This window comes from Sapajus apella, unplaced genomic scaffold, assembly GCF_009761245.1.
Source record: "Sapajus apella isolate SASKATOON/1434 unplaced genomic scaffold, GSC_monkey_1.0 scaffold45, whole genome shotgun sequence".
Classification (NCBI taxonomy): domain Eukaryota; kingdom Metazoa; phylum Chordata; class Mammalia; order Primates; family Cebidae; genus Sapajus; species Sapajus apella.
In genome coordinates this window covers 7,018,482-7,040,087 of record NW_022436985.1, presented here as the reverse complement: position 1 = coordinate 7,040,087, position 21,606 = coordinate 7,018,482, and the positions used below count along the sequence as shown (strand labels likewise).

The following is a 21,606-nucleotide window of genomic DNA, read 5'->3' as shown; positions in this document are numbered from 1 at the left end:
TAATAAGTTTATATATTTTATTAGGTTTACATACATGTATTTATGTTGCTGATTTTTATTATACACTGTTATTATATTACCTTTTATTTATTTATTTTTTTTGAGAGTGTGGCTCTGTTGCCAGGCTGGAGTGCAGCAGCATGATCTTGGCTCACTGCAACGTCCACCTCCTGGGTTCAAGTGATTCTCTTGCCTCAGCTTCCTGAGTAGCTGGAACTAGTGGCATGCACCACCATTCCCAGCTAATTTTTGTATTTTTAGTAAAGATGGGGTTTCACCCTGTTGGCCAGGATGGTCATCTCTTGACCTCGTTTTCTGCCCGACTTGGTCTCCCAATGTGCTGGGATTACAGGCATGAACCACTGTGCCCAGCCTATACAAATATTATTATGTTACTTTTAATCTCAGATGAAATTACTTGGAAATTTAGAGAGGAAAAACATTTTTATTCATATAGCAATATAATTTAATTCAAAACCTCCACATATTCAGGACTCAGATTATATGGAAATTTAGCAATAAATGTAAATCACAAAATTTGTCTTTTTTATCCCATTTTAGTTTTACTTTTTTTACATAGTATGCTAGCCTTCGGCCGGGCGCGGTGGCTCATACCTATAATCCCAGCAGTTTGGGAGGCTGAAGTGGGTGGATCACGAGGTCAAGAGATCGAGACCATCCTGGTCAACATGGTGAAACCCCGTCTCTACCAAAACTCCAAAAATTAGCTGGGCATGGTGGCGCGCGCCTGTAGTCCCAGCTATTCAGGAGGCTGAGGCAGGAGAATTGCTTGAACCCAGGAGGCGGAGGTTGCAGTGAGCCGAGATAGTGCCATTCCACTCCAGCCTGGGTAACATGAGTAGAACTCCATCTCAAAAAAAAAAAAAATATATATATGCTAGCCTTCATTTGTTGCTTTGTCTAAGCACATGTTTTATTAATCGTAAATGTGAAAAAATAAGGGGTGTATTTTGTCATTGCATGGAAAGGAAGCTTAAAGACAATTAGATATTTTATCAGGGGGTTAGATTTAGTTATAAAATTTATCTACCACAAATTGAATTGTTTTAATTCTCCACTATCTCTCTGAGAGAGGTTAGAAGAAGGAATTACAGTGTCGGCTTACATTGGGAGAACACTGAAAGAGAGCCATTTTAAATCACACAGTGTAAATTCATTGGTGGTCAAAGCTCAGCACACTTCCATGCTTTTTCTTCTCCATATTGCTTTCTCTGTATGTACACATACATATATATCCCTTTTTATGTATAATATAAAGTGAAGGATGTATTTAAATACGTTCCATCATAATTTCGTTAAAATATTTTATGACCTTTAATTATAAAGTTATATTTTGAAAATTGAGCTAACTCTCAAATCTTTTGGCATAGCATTCTATCCTTTATGGCATAAACTTACCACTTTACTCTCATTCTTCACATTGTCCCTTTAAGTGGCTCCCCTTAGGCGATTTTGGAGTAGTAACTGTTTATACATATCTTTGTCATGGTCTCTCTGACTTCTAAATATTTGCAAATTCTATTGCCTTCCTAGGTTCTGTATCGCTCAGTTCCACTTCAAATTGGCTAATTATAATTCATTTTTCTGGTCTTAGCTGGGATGTCAGTAGCTTCTGCATTCCTAATAATTTAACTCCTTTGTATGTCCCCTCTCCAATATGCCCTTTCCATACACATACATCTCTGGCTTTCTCTGTGGTAATTGTATTTTTCTTGTAGAATACTAATAATCTCTTCTTTGTCTGACTTTCACACTGGAAGTTTCTTCATAGAAGGGGATATATTTTCTTTTTTTCCCTTCATGTCCCCTGCCCCCTAAGCAATAGCGATAATATGTATTTAATGAAAAAATTAAATACAAATAAAATTATGTCATGAAGGTGAAATTTCCCTAAATTGAAATAAACTGATAATAATTTTAATCAAGACTTTAATCATATTAAATCAATGTGAAATTGAAAATATACTTTTTTCCTATATCTCTAATAAATATATATATATATTTATGAAATTAATATATGTAGATTTATTACATGAGAAATTAAAATTGTCTGCAATTCTGCCCTCTAGTAATAGGTACTTTGGTGGTACATTTTCTGTTTGGCTATCTATAAAACTCCTTTTATTACATATTCAATTTATCAATCGATAAGTTTCCCTCTACCATTTAGAAATGCAAGATCTCCATCAAGAATTATCTTCTGAAAGCTATGTAGTCTTTCTTTAATCTTCTAACTGTATGTGATAGACATTTGTCATAAACTTTGATGTTTGCTGCCTTCTATTACACTAAGTAAAATGTTTAATTTTTAATTATTTGTACCTAAGTCTATAGGAAACTTAGATTTTATTATTTGCATTTGAATATGACACACATGTGCATATATAATACCATAATAAATAATTCATATACACCATTTGTTGTGACTAATGCTTACAAGAGGGAGTGACAATGACGTTCACCAGAAATGTCTGGTGTTTTTTAAATTTCCAAATATAACTGTTCTTTATTTAAAGTTTTTATTTGTTTATTCTTGTTTTGATTATACTATTGGTTAATAAAGTTGTTTGGAATTTTATTTATTGTTATTTGAATTTCCTAAGTCTTATAACTCAGACCAGTAATCCAGAAGTTACCAACATTTTCCAACTCCTATCAACAGCATGAAAACCTTGAAATATAAATGAGCAGTGGCATAATGGAAGCATTTGGTAGCTGTTTTCCCTTGCTCTCTACATTAGTGCATAGACTCTATACACAAAAGTTTATATAATTACAGATTTACAACAAAATTTACTTTTCACATACTTATGATTCCAATCTATCTCAAAAGTAGCTAATCAAACTTTCCTAAACAAACTTTCAATGATGGACAGTGTTATTACTCCCTTACCTATTACACCTCTCCCTGTTTTCTTCATCCCAATCACTATATCTAAATAAATACAATTTGCTTTTTCTCATGTGAAATTTAGTTTAGAAAATGCAGCCACATTTTTACATATCTTTTTCAAATAATTAAAACCTTTTACCTTACTCACGAAACATCTTCCTACATGATCTAATCTGCATTTAATTTTTCTCTGGCTAGCAGCACTAGATGTTTTGTGATTAGGGAAGCAGAAGTGATGAGACATTAATGGAACATAAAATATTTCTTTTCTGTATTTCAGTAAGTTAAACTAAATTATATTTACATAAATTATGTACGTACTTCTTTAAACATCTCAGATAACCTTGCAAATATCAACCAGCAATGAAGGAATAGAGAGAAAGGGGAAAAGGAGAAGAGGGAAGGGGAAGGAACAGGAAAGGAAGAGAGCTGAGGATGGAGGAGTTTTGTGTAACTGGAATTCTTACGAGGTTCTGGATAACCATTGTCAATCCTGGAAAAGGAGGAATTAAATTACAGTCCTTTATTTTATTAAATATTTAAAAGAAAATGATATACACTTTGCTTTAAAACAAGTGGAAAACACAATCTAGTAAAATCACATGAATTCCTTTGAAAACTATCTCAAGTTACTTAAACTTCCTAAACTGTATTGTTTTTATTTAATATGAATGGTGTATATGTCAAATATTTGAAGATAAAATGTGACCATGTGAGTAAACACTCTCATCTGTGTGAGTCACTTAGTAAATCATTACATAATAATTAAATTCAAGATCTCATTTTAAGTGACATATTTAGGAATGAGAAGGGAAGGTCCCAGCAAGAAGCACAGTCAAATTAGTTTACTCAGAAAGCATACTTTCACATTTGAAACATGAAATCCCACCCCCCTTCATGTATTAATTCCCTTCCCTGGTTATCATGGCATTGAATTAGTATCAGTCCCTTAAAGTAGGCATTCCTAAATGTGTAGAGGTTTTTGGAAAGAATAATCATAACAAAATTAAAACAAACTAAATGGAATCCATTGGGTCATTTATTGAGAATAATTTTATTACAAATATAAATGATCTGAAACTGGATCAGCAAAATAATAGCAAGTAAGTTATTAAAAAAGATAACAGTAAACAAAGCATAAGAATTTGGTCTTGGATTTAAGCACATTGTGACTGAAATGTTGAACTGTGGTTCTGACTCAGTGACGCCTATAGGAGAGTTTTCTTCTACAGTGCCTGTGGTGGGACAGTTGTGACCTAAAAATTAAAGCTCTAAATATTTAAGCTTATTTTAAGAGCACTAACAGAGCAAAGTGTATACATAGAAAAGAACATGAATTATACACTAATTAAATTTTAATAAGTGGAGAATGTTGGTATAGAAGTATACACCTCACCAACAATATGGTTTTTTTTTTGTTTGTTTGTTTCTAATTTTTTTTTTCGTTTTGCAGGGAAAAGTCCGGCATTTACAGAAGGCTTTTGCTTCAAGAGTAGATAAATCCACACAGACTGAACTACTAGGCTATGATGTAAGTAGCTTTGTAAAACCATTTTTATCTTCATAATTGGTATTCAGACCTCCACAGCTTATTTACCTCTGCAGCTACTGTGTCCATGCATTGATGTAATCGGATTTAGCAGTGTGCCATTCATCTTTTGCTCTTAAACAATCCTAAATACCTTCTGGAACTAAAAAAGATAATTACAGGCACCAACTAGCATACCAATATCTTATTATGTTTTCAAAAGCAATGGTTTTGATGTAGTTTTATGAATTAGTGAATTAGAAAATTAGGGCAATTTATTTTTAAGAAAGTGTTAATTATTAATAGTTTAATGAAGTTACCAGATTTGTAATTACCAAAGGTGAAGCACATCATTTTTATATGCAGACACTTAAAAGCGAAAACAACTTTGAAGAAAAATTTAAAATAATGTTTTAGCTCTTGGACTTAAGCAGAAAGTAATTTTATTGAAAGTTAGTATTTTTCTGTTAGAGCAAAATACTTGTTGAACTGTCAAAGTAGGATTGTAAAACATGTTTTAATACAATATTGCATCTAGTAACAAGGGTGATTTGGGAAAACATTGATATAAATACCCAACTTTTTCTTAAACATAGCCAAGAAATTTGCATTTTGCCTAAGTTCATGACTTTAAACTTCCCCCCGATGAAAAAATAAAGGACCTAATTTCATATTGTAGCTAACATATATGAGGACCCCCTCGTCTATTTAAAAACATTTATTATTATTATTAGCACTTTGCTGATAACTAAAAATAAAATAGAGATAATTTTAAGTTTTATGATATTGGATAATGATAAATTATATGTTTATCTACATGTTTTTATGTTACATAACAGATGTGTATGCTACTTTTGTGTTGCCTTGCAAACTACGTTAGTACATTGATATAAAACTACTGTTCTCTTGTAGGAAGTAAACCAAAGCTTTGAATTACTGCACAAATTGATTTCAAATGTTTATATACCTTATTTTTTTAATTAAAAGGAACACTAAAAACTGTGAATTGAAAATTATTCTATTACATTCATTTTAAAGATATGTTTATTCTATATATCTAAATTCTAGATCTCAATTTTGTGACTAAAATGCTTCTAGCAGTGTTGTACATTATTTAACTTATGTTGATATCTATTTTTAAAAAGAAATAATTTTTATGGTACTTAAAGAGGATTTACCACAAATGATTCAATATTTGTCTTTTTTAGGGGATTTTTTCCTGTCTAAAAATTTGTTGTTGTTGTTGTTGTTGTTGTTATTTGAGATGGAGTCTCACTCTTTCCCAGGCTAGAGTACAGTGGCACAATCTCGCTTCACTGTAACCACTGCCTCCTGGGTTCGAGTGATTCTCCTGCCTCAGGATCCCAAGTAGCTGGGATGACAAGCATCCGCCACTACGGCCAGGTAGCTAGTTTTATGTTTTTAGTGGAGACTGGGTTTCACCATGTTGTTAAGGCTAGTCTTGAACTCCTAACCTCAAATGATCTGTGTGCCTTGACCTCCTAAAGCTCTGGGATTACAGGCATAAGCCACCGCCCCCTGCCTAATTTTTTTTTTTAATAAAAAATATTTATATGCTAGTACTTAGGATATAAATCCAATATGTATTTTATAAATAATCTGTGTATATGTAAATCTGCAAGCCAGAGAGTTTGTTCAATATGAGTAATAAAAACATAATTTTCATTAAACGTTTTCCCAATAAAACATCATACAACACAGGGACTACAAGTTGAATTAGAATCCACTTACTTCAAAGCCCCCAATTTTTAAATAAGTCAACTGAATTTCAGAAAAATGAAGTCTCTTTTTTACTCCACATAGCCTTTGCGGGGAATCTAGTCTTTTATTTAAAGTAATGTGTTCAGAAAAGAGAAAACAAATATGCATTTGGATTCAAATTTTCAATTTTATTCAATTTAAAGAAACAATGTTTGGGAGACTGAATTTGAACTTTTAAAATGACAATATAAATATAAAATGTAAGACTTTTATGTAACACTGTCAATTTTATGTGACACTGTTAGTGACTACTTGTGAGAATGGGTTACTGATCAATGAATGACACTTCTGGGGAAATGACTAATACATGGACAGTTATTCTAACACAGTAGTTACCAGCAGCCTATTATGTATTTGCCTATCAATGCCTCATGATTTTCTTATTTCTACAATGTTTCTTACATCAATGCCATTTAGTTCTCTAAACATGTAAATAAAAATTTAAAATGAATACATGGTAATGGTTAATCCTCATTAAATCTTAATTGTTTCTAGCTTGTTTCATGTTATAGTGATAGTTTAATGTATTTTACTGTATTTAATTAAGGTTATAGAATAATACCTTTTTGACAGTGAGTCCTTAAAGAATCCGCTTTGTATGAGAAAATTAAATTTCTAAAATATGCATATACAAACTTATGAAAGCAACTAGATGTAACTGTAGTACTAAACTTTATAGCATTTTGCATGTGAAAAACTGGGGATGGAAATACTTAAATAAACAAATCAAAAATAAGCAAACACTTTAAGTATGATGAATTACATAACTGGAAATATATGATTCATAAGTAGTACAATTTCTTACATGACCAGGATATATTTTCTATATTTTTCAATATTTATTTTAAATATTTTTAACATTTTATATGCAATAAGAATCATTATTCTTCAATTTATAGTAGTTTTTTTCTTTTTCCCTGTAAGGAAATATAGTTTCACCTTATTTTAACTTTCAAAAATATTCTATACACACATATATCTATTTATAATTTTCAAATTATGTTTATTGTAAGTACCGCATAGAAATCTTGTACATTATGTATGTTTCTTATACTCATTTTCTTAAAGCTGCCAACCTTAGCACAAATTGTGTTTTACAGATCATTGTGGATCATGTTTTATTGGTATGAGTATCAGAATATATGATAGTGTGTGTCATCATTAATATAATTTCCTTGGGAAAAGAACTGTTGGTACACATTTCGCTTAAGATAAGAAACAGAATCCCCAGAAAACATTAATTATAATAAAATCTATTAAAAATTCACTGCCTTGAATAAGTTTAAAGATTTGTACAATAAACTACTTCTATCCTGCACCAGATTTGTCAGGAGACATGAAACTAATGTTAGTTTACAATGTGCTCCGACTTTTAATGCACATGGCAAGACTTAAAAAAAAAAATTAATTAAGAGTGTCTCAGCACAGGCCTATAAACACAATAGTTTTTGTGATGAGGGAGATTGTTAAATAAATGATGAATGTGTCTTAAATAATCAATGCCAATTTAACCTCTTCCACCTTCCTCCTTCTGCAGAGGCTTAGTTTATTGAAAGATCAAAGAATAATTTCTTAGGTGACACTTGTGTTATTAAAACAGGATAGAAGATGAATAGATGTAGTCAAGTAGCAATGCTGCCCATTACAAGATTACATTGAGAGGCAGGGAAGTTTTTTATCTAATTACATCAACTGTATAAACAGATGTTCCAATATAGCATATATGCTGTCTGTAAATATTTTATAGCTTCAACTACTGCAAATAACATTTTGATTACAATGTTTGAGAATGAATAGTCAAAATATTCTAAAGATCTTGTATTATGACAGTGAGAAAATTCAAATATTTTCATTAATTTGACATCTTTATGGGCAGATCTTTTTTTTTTAACTTCCAGTTTATGTTTTGAAGAAGATCATTTTTGAAAACGTGACTAATTGATTGGCCTTAAGTATAAGTTTTCTTTTCAGATAATGCCTGAAAGTGACTCAGAGTGGTCACCGGATTTAAACATTTCTCTGAGCCACAAATGCCCTAAAGTTTTAAGGAAAGCAGTTTCTTCCTTGCATTAGCTGTGATTTACACTTACATTTAATAAGAAGTCTTTATTAGTCTTGAACTTGCAATGTTTTCTTTAAGGCTTCTGAAGTTATCAGGTATTTCATTAAGTATTAAATTATTATTAATTACTGTTAGTCTAAATATCATTAGTAGTTTCAGTCTGGCTACTTAAAATGGACTGAACTGTGGCATCCCATTTTTTGTCTCAGTCATGTATGAATAAAGCGTAAATCTGTTAATGGATGCTCATACCTCTGTTTTTTAAATATTTTAACACACTTTCCAAATGGTGAGATTTGCTTTATAAAAACAGTTTTCTACTTATACATGATGAAAATAATACTATTTGCATTATGAAAGTACAGTTTGAAAAACTTTTCAATGCAATTATCTCTGTATTTCACAATCTCTGCTACTTAGATTTAATTTTGGTAGTGCTCCTGGCACAGTTACTTTGCAGGGAGTTCTAAAAAATATGAAAATAGTTCATCATGCCTTATTCATGTTAGGAATAAAAATGATTAGTTTGTATTGTAATTGTTTTATTAGATAGACCAGAAGAGTTTTCTGTGCTGTGCTAATATATTATGTCTGCCTATGGATTAAGCCAAGTTCTAAGAATTGAATAACTATCAATTAGCCTCTCTTGTCATGCTGCTAATAAACTGCAGTTTATTAAAGTTTCTGTTTTGCTTTTATTTATTACTTCTATCTTCTTAAATTCAGTACTTCTCCTAAGCATGTACGAATTGTGCTCTGGGATTTATTAGAAAAAAAATGACTCCCCCACATATGCTTCATCTGTTTATATTTACTTATCTCAGATATTTCTGTTTATTTTCACAAATTAAAAAACAATTAGTTTTAAAAATTGAGTTATATATTCCAGGTTTTATTATGGACTATAATTTTTCGTATTACATTAAAGATAACTTTTAGATGAGAACATTGTTTAAAAACATCTACAGGAAACGTGATCATCTGCCACGGGTGCTTATTAACATTTAATGGAGTCACATCTTATTCCGTGGTAATGTTCTAAGGACATCGCTTTTGAAAATTTATTCATGCTTTCATTCAACAAATATGACTAAGTCGCCTCTAGCAGCCAGGCTCTATTCTAGGTACTTAGAATACATCCTTTAGCCAAACAAAAAATATTTCTGCATGAAGCTTGCATTTGGTGAGGGCATACTTAAAAATGAATAAGCTAAATAAATAAGCACACTGTATAATGCCTTTGAAGGTGCTGGAAAAAAAATGTAAGAAAAGTAAAATAACACAGGGAAAGAATAATTCTAAGTGTATAAGGGGAGGGTCAAGTCTATGATCAGAAATTTTAAATAAGGTGATCTAGGGAGGTCTGAGTTTGAGATTTGAGACTTAAAGAAGGTGAAGTGAAAATTGTGTTTAATCAAAAATTCCTTTGTGATGTACTCCTTCAAAATTCCTTGACATCCCTTCAGTCAGTAAGAACAAACCACTTGTCGTTGCTGGAGCCCTAGGTAAGAATAGTTTCATTTAGAGGTTGTGCAGAATAAATATCATATTCTACATTATAAAACTTAGATTCAGCCTCAGTACATCAAGACACTCACACTAGAGGAATAGTCTACCTGAAGGAACAGCCAACTCAACCCTTCTATATCATATTCACCTAGTGTAAGCATTGAGAAGAAAGCTGGGTAAAATCAACCGCACTGTATTAATTACATTTGCTTCTCTTCTTTCTTTTTGTTGTTTACATTCACCCTACCCTCTTTTTTTCTCTGAACACTATTCTTCTATCAGAGCAGAAAGAGATGGATTTCTATGCTTTAAATGTATAATTAGACTTCATTGTATATCAGCATATCCCATTTATCAGAGGTGTGCTGGTGAAACTAAACAAATATAGAAGGCACTCAATGATTACTTGGTGAAAAAAAATTAACTAAAAGCCACTAATATTTTTATAATTCTAAAAATTTATAACAAATTAATATGCATTGTTTTATTCACAAAGCATACAGCTGTAGATATTGCTATATACTATATTATTTTTTATATTTTTTTGGATCCAACAAGTATTTAAAAATTACTGCTTTATGCCTTTGAAAATGAAGTATTAAATGCAAATCAGCATAGATAACTAGTAGGTTCTAAACATAAGCGCCGACATGTAGTTGTTGCTATAGCGTTGCTCTGAATAATTCTTTCTAAAATCTTGAATCTTTGCTTAGGAGCCACTTCACCCTGGACTGTCACCAGGTCTCTATGTCCGCAGTGACTACATAGAATTAGTATCAGAGAACCAACAGCCCTTTCGTTAAGAGATTGTGTGGTTGAGATTCTTATGAGGAAAATAGCAAGGCTAGATGTCATCTATGAAATTTCTTATAATTATAAAAATATCCGTTAAGATGAAACAGAACACAGGGATGGGCTGTTGCTGGTCCAAGGTTATAAAACTTGAGTTGTGGAAGAAATAAGTTTTGAGATCTGCTATACAGCAGGGTGACTACATCATTATCATACTATTATCATTAATAATATAGTACATTAATAATATAATAATAATACACTAATGATAATGTATTATGTATCTCAAAATAACTAAATTTCCAATGTCTTACTACAAAAAAAGGATAAGTAATGTGATGGATGATATGTTAATTTGTTTGAGTTCGTTATTCCATATTGCATACATATATCAACATCAAAATATCACATTTTTGTACCCCATAAATGTATACAATTTGTCAGTTAAAAATAATGTTAACTTAAAAAATTTAATGAGTAAACAGAGGAAGTTTTATATAAACTAGTAATAATAGATATTATATTTGCTGAAAATTGTGTTGTGATAGTGTTGATGAAAGAGAAGAAAAGTATGTATTTGTTGAAAAGAAAATTTCTCCCAGTTCGCTTCTACTTCCAACTCAGATTTCCACCTTTATAGGAAATCTAAATTTAATTTCAAAAATTTTTAAATATTTTTCCTAGACAGCCTTAGGAGTCTTTTACATTATCTAGTGTACTAAGTGGCATTATTTAAGAAGTCCTTTTGGAAAGAATTTTTACCAACCTTTGGAAGAAAACACCAAGTATAAACTTGAAGTATCTCTCATTGTCTGTTTACACCAAAAAGAATGTAATTTGTATAAATAATTAGCTGCAATTGATGCATTAATCAATTGCAGCTAATTATTATCATTCGTATGAAGTTAAGTTCTATGACTTTGTTCAGGTACTTGTTTAAAGTATATTTTTCTGGACTTATATTAATTTATTTCTGTCAAAAACATTGCTTTCCTTTGTTGTGGTCTACAATCAGGAAAGATTTGCAAAAGGAAATTTATCCTTATTATACACACACACACACACACACACACACACACACACACACACACATAGACACACACACACGACATACATATATATATACACACATAAATATTCTTGAAATGTGTATACATATCTTTGATATATATTCAAAATACATATATATAGATATATCCTTCAAATATATATTATATCCTTGAAATATATGTATCTCTTTTAAATATGCCACTGAAATATATATCTGTACCTATGCACACACAAAAACCTTGTCTATTAATACACACAGACATGCACATATATATACACACAGGAATAGGGTATAGATAAAAAATGTTTACTTTTATTTGATGTATTATTTCTATTATAAAAATTAGAATTAAATGCACATTCTTTAAGTTTTCTGTGTATATAATAAGAATTACTGGGAATCATATCTTACATTATCACAATGTTTAAAATGGTTATTTGAATTTTAATATGATTAAATTTATATAACCATTAGCTAAGCATATTTGTTGCCCAATTTTATCATACTTGGTACATATTAATAGCAAGATGATTTCTTTTTAAGATAGTAATCAAATTAACTCTCAGAAGCACTAATTTTTTAATCCCAGAAATCATAAACCCACCTTCTCATGCAATAGTGATAACAATTAATTCCATCACATAGGTATGATAGTATTTTGTTTTTCACAGTACACTAGCTCATGGCTTTTCTATTTTGTCATGGTTGAGCTTTTATTTCACTAGGCTATCAGATTTCATTAATTTAAATTATTTAATTTTTCCCTTAGTTTTCTCATAAGATCTGCTATTCCCTTTGACAGCTTTACTTGTACTTGATTTAGATGCACAAAAAGGGATAGTATGTATCAAGAGCATTAGTCCTCATAGTGGTCTTTGTCCAGCACAATGTTTTTCAGCCACTTGATTTGTGCTTTGGGATTTCAGAATAGCTAGCTTTTACCTTTTGCCAGTGAAATAACTGACATTGATTTTAGAGGAAAAAAGTCATTGAAATGTTTAGATTAATAAAGTTTCAAAATAAAACTGTAAAGGGATTTTTAACTTATAAAGCATCATAGAGAGCTAAAGGGAAAAAATTCCATAAATGTTTGGCTTAAAACAAACCAGCAAAAGAACAGGGATTTTTTCAGAATATTATATTAAAAAGTTTTCTAAAAGAGAGCCAGGTGTATCATTAACCTTATGCTCTATAAAATAAGAATACCAGGAAATTTTACTCTTTTGTGATGGCACATGTTAAGACAGTAATTAGAATTTTAAATTTATAAAGTTGATCTATTACTGAAAAAATTTATACCAAAAAGAATGTAATTTGCATTTCAGAGTACTTAAAGAATCGAAGTTCTATACACATCAAAATTACTTCAGATTTGCCATTTTATGAGTTTTTGTGTATAAATAGATTTACAGATTTGAATTTAAGCTATCAAATTAAAGGACATTTATTTAAAGTGTGGTTGAATATAGAGTAACTTTCTGAGAGAAAAGTACTTAAAACAGGTTTAGCATTTTGTTGTATTGGAAAAGTGTACCTTAAATATGAATGAATTGTTCATTTTCTAAGCCTAAGAAAGTAAGAGTATAGAATGAAAAGTATTATGTTCTTAAGTTTTGTGGGTTAAAGAAACACTTAGAGCCTGGCAAGGTGGCTCAAGTCTGTAATCCCAGTATTTTGGGAAGCCAAGGCAGGTGGATCACTTGAGGTCAGGAGTTCGAGACCAGCCTGGCCAACGTGGTGAACTCCTGTCTCTAATAAAATTACAAAAATTTGCTGGGCATTTGTGGGACATGCCTGTAATTCCAGCTACTTAGGAGGCTGAGGCAGGAGAATCACTTGAACCCGGGAGGCAGAGGTTGCAGTGAGCCAAGATGGTGCCACTGTACTTCAGCCTGAGTGACAGAGTGAGACTCTGTCTCAAAAAAAAAAAAAAAAAAAAGAAAAAAAAAGAAACAATGTTGTTCCAAAAATGTTACCTAGAAGTGTTTTTTTTTGTTTGTTTTTAATTTATGAAAAAGATGCTATAGTCTCAAGTTAAGTCTGAAAAGATTAACTTTTCTTTGCAGGAGTATCAGTAATGTGACCCAATTATATGTCATAAAATACAAAACTAAAAGAAGTTTATGTAATTCATAAAAATGCAAAAAAATACCTGGCATGAGGGCATGAGTATATTATTTTCTATACTTTTTAAAGTTTTTTTTCCTCCACTCGGGTTTTAGTATGTTAAAATCATCAAATAAATGCTGGATTATCTATAAATATATTACAGGTACACAAACATATATGTCTTCATGTATGCTTTAGGCATGTCAGATAAATTAATATTACTTTACTGTAATATTAATGAATGCATTTTACTATTCATAGTTTAAAGGACTGAATATCATTCAATCACATGAACATTTTAAACATTTTTTGCATTATGTTTTAAATTTTCTCTTAACTAAAGAACAGCAATGGCACATACCCAACAGAGGAGAATTTTGAAAACTCTAACAAAATTATATATGCTCTTATCCTAGCCTAGCAAGGCTAATTCTAGAAATTTACCCTGAACCTACGCTTTCATAAGCACCAAATAATATTTTCATAAGGTTTTCTTATGAAACCTTAGAAACTCATAAGGTTTCTAATTTTTGTATTTTTAGTTATGATTTTTTTTGTAAAAGATAAAAAACACAAATAACATAAGGGGCTATTGGATAATGGCTCATTTCCAAATGAGTTACAGTATAAGGACAAAGACAAGTGCAAAAAAAATCTAAAACTTCAATCAGAAGTAAAGTTATATTACTACTGTTATAATAACTTTGAAGTTATTTATGTGTTATAACATTCAGCGAGTAAATCTAATGTTTCTCACATCCAAGTTATTTCAAGTTAAGAGAAAAGAAACATAACTATGAAAAAGCAAAAGTTAAAGGAAAGAATCTGGTAATGTAATATTCAAATGTAAAGTGTCAATAGGAACTTATAATTTGCTAACTGAAGAATATTTTCTTGTTTTGCCCACTGAAAAACTATAAACCTTTCAAGCTTATAGGCAGAACTTTCAATAGTCATGAAACAGAGGAGGTGGGTGGATAAGTTAAACAATACTGTAGTCAACAATCAGACAAAATCCAAACAAGCAATATTCTGTAAGACAAGTTATATAGTACCCTAAAAAAAAAATTTTTTTAAAAAAGGGGGGGGCTATCTTGATTAAAGATACTAAACAGATGTGACAGCATATCAAATGCATATGTATGTATGTATGTGTGTGTATGTATATATATATGGTGAAGTAGCTAGAGAGGGAATGAAGTTCAAAAGCAACTATGGCAACTCTTAATTACTGAATCTAGGTGCCATGACTTCAATGTCTATCTCCTTCAAATCCCATGTTGAAATTTGCCTCCCAATTGGAGATGGGGCTTAATGGGAGAATGGGAGGTGTTTGAGTCATGAGAGAGATCTCTCATTAAAAGATTAATGCCCTCCCTGGGGATGAATGAGTTCTCACTCTGTGAGTTCCTGAGAGAGCAGGCACCTCCCCACTGACTTTCTTGCTTCCTCTCTGGTAGTGAGTTACATGTCTGCACACACTGGCTCCCTTTCTATTTCTGCCACGAGTGAAAGTAGGTTGAGACTTTCACCAGATGCCCAGTCTTCCAGCTTGCATAATCTCTAGCCAAATAAACCTTTTTTAAAAATAAATAAATAAATTACTCAGTTTCAGGTGTTCCTTTTGAGCCATGCAAAATGGACTAAGATACTAGGTGAAGGCTATGCAGATGTTAATAGTACCAGTCTGTCTTTCTGTATCTTAAAAGTTTTCTCAAGGAAGGGAATGGTTTCCCAAGTTAAAAATATACAAAGATATTTAAATGACATAGTAAGATGTATTGTGTGGTCCAGGACTAAATCTTGGGTTGGGCAGTCCAGCAGTAAGTAACATGCATTTGAGGGACATTTGAGGAAATTTGAACAAGAATTGCTATTAGATGTGATGAAAACTTCTGACATGAACAGGAGAGGTTATTACTGGGGAAAAATGACATTAATAAAGTGAAAAACAGAATGTACTATGTGGTTCTTTTTTTAATTAAAAAAAAGTGTGAATACAGAAGCTTGGTATAGTGATGATCTCTGATTTGTAGGAATGTACCAGATTAATTCCTTATTTTTCCTTATCTCTTTTTGTCATTTTTTACAATGAACATATGTATTTTTATAAGAATAAAATATTTCAAAATAGAAATATATTATTTAGAAAACTCATCACTGCTAAAATGAATATGAAATTATTTGTACAATGTATTTACTTTCTTTTCAAGACCTACTTTCTTACAAAATAAAATAACTTGGAAAATTTTGTGGTAACAAAGAATTTAATGACAATTTTGTTTCTAAAATGTAATTATTAAAAATAAATATTAAATATTGGAGAATTTTACTTTTAATTTGACAATATATTGAATGCATTATACTTTAAAGCCCAAGAAGATTAATCTATATTGTAACTGATCCTCCTAGCTTATAATATGCCCAAAGTGGTGAATCATAAAAAGGAATCTTATCTTTCAATTTATTATTTTCAGTACAATGTAGTCACGGGAAGCCATTTGTTCTCATTAGGTGAACTTTACTATTTTCTTGCAGTTGTCTTCATGTTCTATTTGCTTAAAATGACAGAAATTTATTAGCCTTTTCTGTCCACTTTACATTACAAATACTAGAGTATTAAAACTTTTATGGAAAGAGAAAATTTAGTATCATATATTTTCATTATACGTGTGTCTCTGAACGTATTCAGGCTATTATAGTATTTTTTCCCTTCATTTTACTATTTTAAAATTAAAAAGTGATTCTGGGTTAGACTTTCATTAAATATATGAATGTTAGGAGCCTTAAAATATACGGAAAAACAGAATTCCAGGTTTCTAAAATGTATAAAATAACATAAAAAAATACATTCTCTCTTTCACATTCATTCAACTAGTCTTTGTATAATAGATTGTGAATGCTAGTCATCTTCATAATCTTCAGTTCTTAGTCTTAAGCATTTTGTGGATTTTTTTTAAGAAAATGGTTGGCAATAACGTGTCTGCCTCTGTGTGTAATATACAGTTATAGTCCTGAGGTTCCTTTTATCACAAAGTATTTCACCCCTATTCATTTATACAGTCATGTAAAAGAGAGTGAGAGAGAGGGAGAAAGAGAGAGATTCCAGACACTGAGATTGTAGCAGTGAATACCAAGCATACACCGCCAGACAAATTTTTTGTCTTCATAAACCTCGTATTCTAGTGAATGAAGGTAGGCAATAAATTAGAAACCAAAGAAGTAAACAAGAGAATTTCATACCATGTTAAGGGCATAAAGGAGATAAACAGAAAGATGAGATTAAGAGAAACCAGGTGAAGGGAAGGAGCCATTGCCTAGAAAAGAGCCATCAATGATGACGGTTCTGCCAATGTGGCATTTGAGCTGGAACTTGAGTGATGAGTCACTGTTCACAGAACTAGAACAAGCATGGTAGCAGGAAAAATCATACTATCAAGAACATTCACCTCTTAATCCTGCTGAGTGTTTGAGGATTTCCTCTATTGCTTTTGGTCTTGTCATGTTGCATTTAGGCTCTATATATGCTAATGTATATAACACCACAGATAAATTTGCAGAAAATAGAAAACGCAAACACACAGCTTACATAGTATTTCTGGTTTGAAACACACACACACACACACACACACACATACAACACACACATATTGAATGGCTCACTAAGGCGTATAGGATAGAACCCACACTCCTTGATCTAGCATCCATGGCTGCTAAAATTGTACCCTTTCCTATTTATGCAATTCAAACACCTACTGTTTTCAAACTAAAACCTTTCATTCCACCTACACTGATTCATTACAAATTGTTATTTTTTAAGATTTTAGGTTTCATTTTAACCATTTCATCTGGAATACCTCTGCTCCACATTATATCTCTATTTTAAGCCAAGCTCCAATTTCATATCCTTGATTGGACAACGCAAATGAGGAGTGATTTCTCTTTCTGTAGAATTCCTTCAGCAGTTATCAGTTCTATTTAACCTACTTTCATGTTACAGTTAACCAGTCCTATATAATGTTGCCAGTTCCCTATATTAACATGTATATGTCCTATTTATTATAATTTACCATCTTTGTAGTATGGCTCATATTTTCCTATATTCATTTATATCACTAACTACAATTTTACATTCTTGGGGACAGATGTGATATTCTATATTTCTTGGAATTTATAGTACTTTTCATATATATTACCAGCACAAAATGAAGTATCTTCTTGTAAAAAGAGCAAAATATTTTGAAATGTCTTATATTTGCCATCATTAATAACTACAGTAAAGTTTAGAGATTAAAATATAATGAGACAATAATTGTGGCAGATTAACAAAATTCTGTTGAAGCTTTGTGTTTAGTACTTTGCATGGTGACTATGGATTACAAAAATACCAGGACAGCCACAAGAGACTTATGTAGTACTTAATTATTTAATTTTCTTGCAGTTTTTTTTATGCTGGGGAATATGTAAAGAAAAATGTTGATTAAAACTTGTTTTTGTACTCTAATTATAAAACCAAGGAAATGGGAAAAAAATGCCAATTAATCTTCCTTCTTTCATCTCATGTTTGGTAGTAGAACATATTTAATTGGAAGCTGGGAGCTTATAAGCATTACCAATATACTTGTTACAAATATTAAGAGCAATTTTTGGTTGAGAAAATCATAAATAGAACCGTTTTATGTTGGTGTGTGTTAAAAGTGTTTAAACATTTTAAATATTCATATTAAGTAAAATTTCATTTTATTTTATTGATTTCATTCATTTCTTTTTGTTTTCTTCTTTTCAAGGCCCTGTGGAATCCTACATACACTGAAGGTTTATTTAAATCAGTACACATTTCAACTTAGCTTAAATCATTATTTGACAATAAGAAATGCATCCCTAATCTGTGACATGCAAAATATTGAGTAAAATCAATTTTTTCATCATTTCCTATTTTAAATGTGTAATATAGAAATATTTTCATTTCAAATACTTCACAGTTTTTGCATTTGCAAAAATCATAAATACTGATGAATTAAGATTCAACAAACATATGTCTGCTTTATTCTCATTGTATTTTTAAAACAAAAATAGATTTTTGTTTAAAAATTATTTCTATATCATATATTCTAAAATGTAATATTCCACTTGGCAGTAAGTATTTTTTTTTCACTCTTCTCATCCATGTCATTGATTTCCCTGGTTATAATCTTAATTTAATTTCATCACATATTCTATGTACATTAGATTAAATTTGAAAACAATGCCTTTAGTATCTTCCATCTTAGTAGGAAAGTTCCTACTGAAGAACAAAATATCTACAATCTTCATTCTTTTGCATCAAGACCAAAAGATGAAAGCAGTGTGTCTTTAAATGAATAAATAATGAAGAGTCTCATTCATAACTGTTATATTTATTTCTGTTATAACAGAAAATGTAACACCTATTTAGATCCCTAAATAGTTGAGGACTATTTATTAGAAATTAACCTCATATTTAAGAGAGTCTCCTGAATGTATCATAAAAGGATATCTGTGCCTGGACTTGACATTGCTTCCTGATTTCTGTGTGTCATGTTTGTTGCCTTTATTACAGGTCACTTTAATTATGAAGTGACCAAGTGGCTACAAGGCACTCCTGAATGTTGTAGTTTACTGCAAGGATAGGTGACAGAGATAGACAGCCCAAAGAATGGTTCAATGTTGTGGGCAGGGTTCAGGGCAATAGAAAAGCCATAGAACCAAGAAGAAGAAAGCCTGTTTTACCAAGAGTTCTCTGTGTCATACAAACAGACAATGAAGTAATCATGGTTAATGGTGGTAACCATTATAAATATGTTATGAAACTACTTAAATTATTTCAATCATTATGTAACATATATTATGAATCATAAATGCTGGATGTAAAACATGGTATTAAAATAAAAATTATTAATATATTTATTTATACAAAATGGTGTATTTGCTCTTGTTGATTTTGACCCTTAAAACACCCTCTGTGATCTAAGATACAAAAACTTTTTTGATTTTCTAACAGTTTTCTAGAGTTCCATCTTTTATCCTTTTCTTATCTCTTTCTTTTTATTGTCTTATTTTATATTTGAAACCTTTAAATGTAGATAATGCAAAACTCCATCCCCTTAAATTAAAGCACTCCCCTTGTAAAGATTTTTATCTACATGAATGGTCAATACCGTATTATCTTGAAGAAGCAAGAATTCAATTGAAGATCTTTTGACCAGGCTACCAAGACAAAATAATTTGTATTAGCAACTGAAGTAAGTCAATAAAGAAAGGTACAAGTTTTTTCTGCAAAAGCTATTTAGCAGAAGCTTTAACTACAGACAAGAAAAGGTCACCTATTTCAAAGGTACAATTTCCTAGTTTATTTTTAATACCAGCAAAATCCTATATTTTCTTCTCCCCTCCTTCCCTCCCTCCCTTTCTTCCTTCCTTCCTTCATTTCTTTTCTCTCCTCCTCTTCCCTCCCTTTTCTTTCTCCTTTTATTCTTAGGTTGTAATGGAAACAATTCTAAATATACATCAATGAACATGTTTACACATCAATAATTTTATTTTCAAGTGGAAACATTTTCAGACTTTCTCACAGTGTTCATTATATAATTTGTCTATTAAATTCTTAAAATGTTTTGTAAATATTTATTTGATTACATTAAAGGTGAAATTAAAATAGGGATTAATGGGGATGTTGTTTTTATTTTTAGAAAAATCTGTTAGTGTTGTGATTTTTGTGCTATATTGCAAGATATAACAAAATTATGGTTGATAATTATTTCCCAAAGGAGGGACAAGAGACATCAGCATTTATTGATTAAAGACCGTTATTATCAACTATTATGCCAGCATGCTTGTCCAAAGTGCTCTCACAGTTATTAATCCAAAATATAAGATTGAGCAAACTTGTCTTCATCTTCCAAATAAGAAAGTAAAATTTGAAGAGGTCGAGTAACTTCCTGAAATTCATATAACTTTTCTAATAAAAGACAAAGCCATAGATTGTTCTCAGATGCTGCAGATCAAAAGTCAGGGTTTTGTTTTGTTTTCCTGACTCCAAAATGTTGGTGGGTTGTAGAATTGCAGAACTAAATACAATGTATGTATTGATTACACATGCAAACATATAATTTTATATTATGTATACATTATATTAGTAAGCTTGAATTTTGAAGTACTCTTTATAAACTAGGGATAATCACAATGATAAACATTTATTATGTGAATGCCACCTACTTTGACTAAGGTGTAAAACGTATGAGTTAAGGTAATTATTTTATAAGAATAAGAATTATTTATACAAATATAGAGAAATACATGGAAGGAAATCCGTGGACCCTTTTGCTAGGTACTTCAGTTACTATGAACATATTTTTATTTATGTTTTAAATCATTCTGATAATTTAATTTTACCTACAAAGTTTTAGAATGTAGGCAATCACCATTAACTCTTGTTTATTACATATAACTATGTTTTAAATGATTTTTAATGAAACCCTAAAGTAATATGTTTTTATATGTATGTTACTATGTCATATACATATGATTTTAGTGTGACAAACATAAAAACTTCCTTGAAGTTATCTAAATTGTATCATTTTTCTTAGTTACCGAAATTTAATACTGTTTTAAATATTTGTTTCTTTATAAAATAAAATGTACTTTCTTTTTCATATTTAACTTGTGACTAGAAGCAGAAATCCCCAAATTTAACAAGGAGATGCTTTTTATGTTGTACTTTGGACTTACTTCTCCTTATAGTACTCTCCAAATACAGTGATATACTACTTTTAATTTCTCATTGTTATCACTCTCTCTAAAACAAATCTCTATCTTACCTGGTACTTTTTTAGGTAATCACC

At 30.7% G+C, this 21,606-nt stretch overlaps 1 protein-coding gene across 4 annotated transcripts in view; it reads left to right on the top strand.

Moving 5' to 3' along the window:
* Positions 1-21,606, top strand: part of CCSER1 (coiled-coil serine rich protein 1) — a 1,343,925-nt gene that overhangs the window by 719,023 nt on the left and 603,296 nt on the right. For 3 of the 4 annotated variants that reach the window (XM_032239846.1, XM_032239847.1, XM_032239848.1), the window contains exon 9: positions 4,368-4,445. In XM_032239846.1, coding sequence (XP_032095737.1) covers positions 4,368-4,445 — 78 coding nt within the window. Of the gene's footprint in view, positions 1-4,367; positions 4,446-18,534; positions 19,684-21,606 lie in introns of those variants that run through there. The other variant, XM_032239849.1, reaches the window with a different exon arrangement.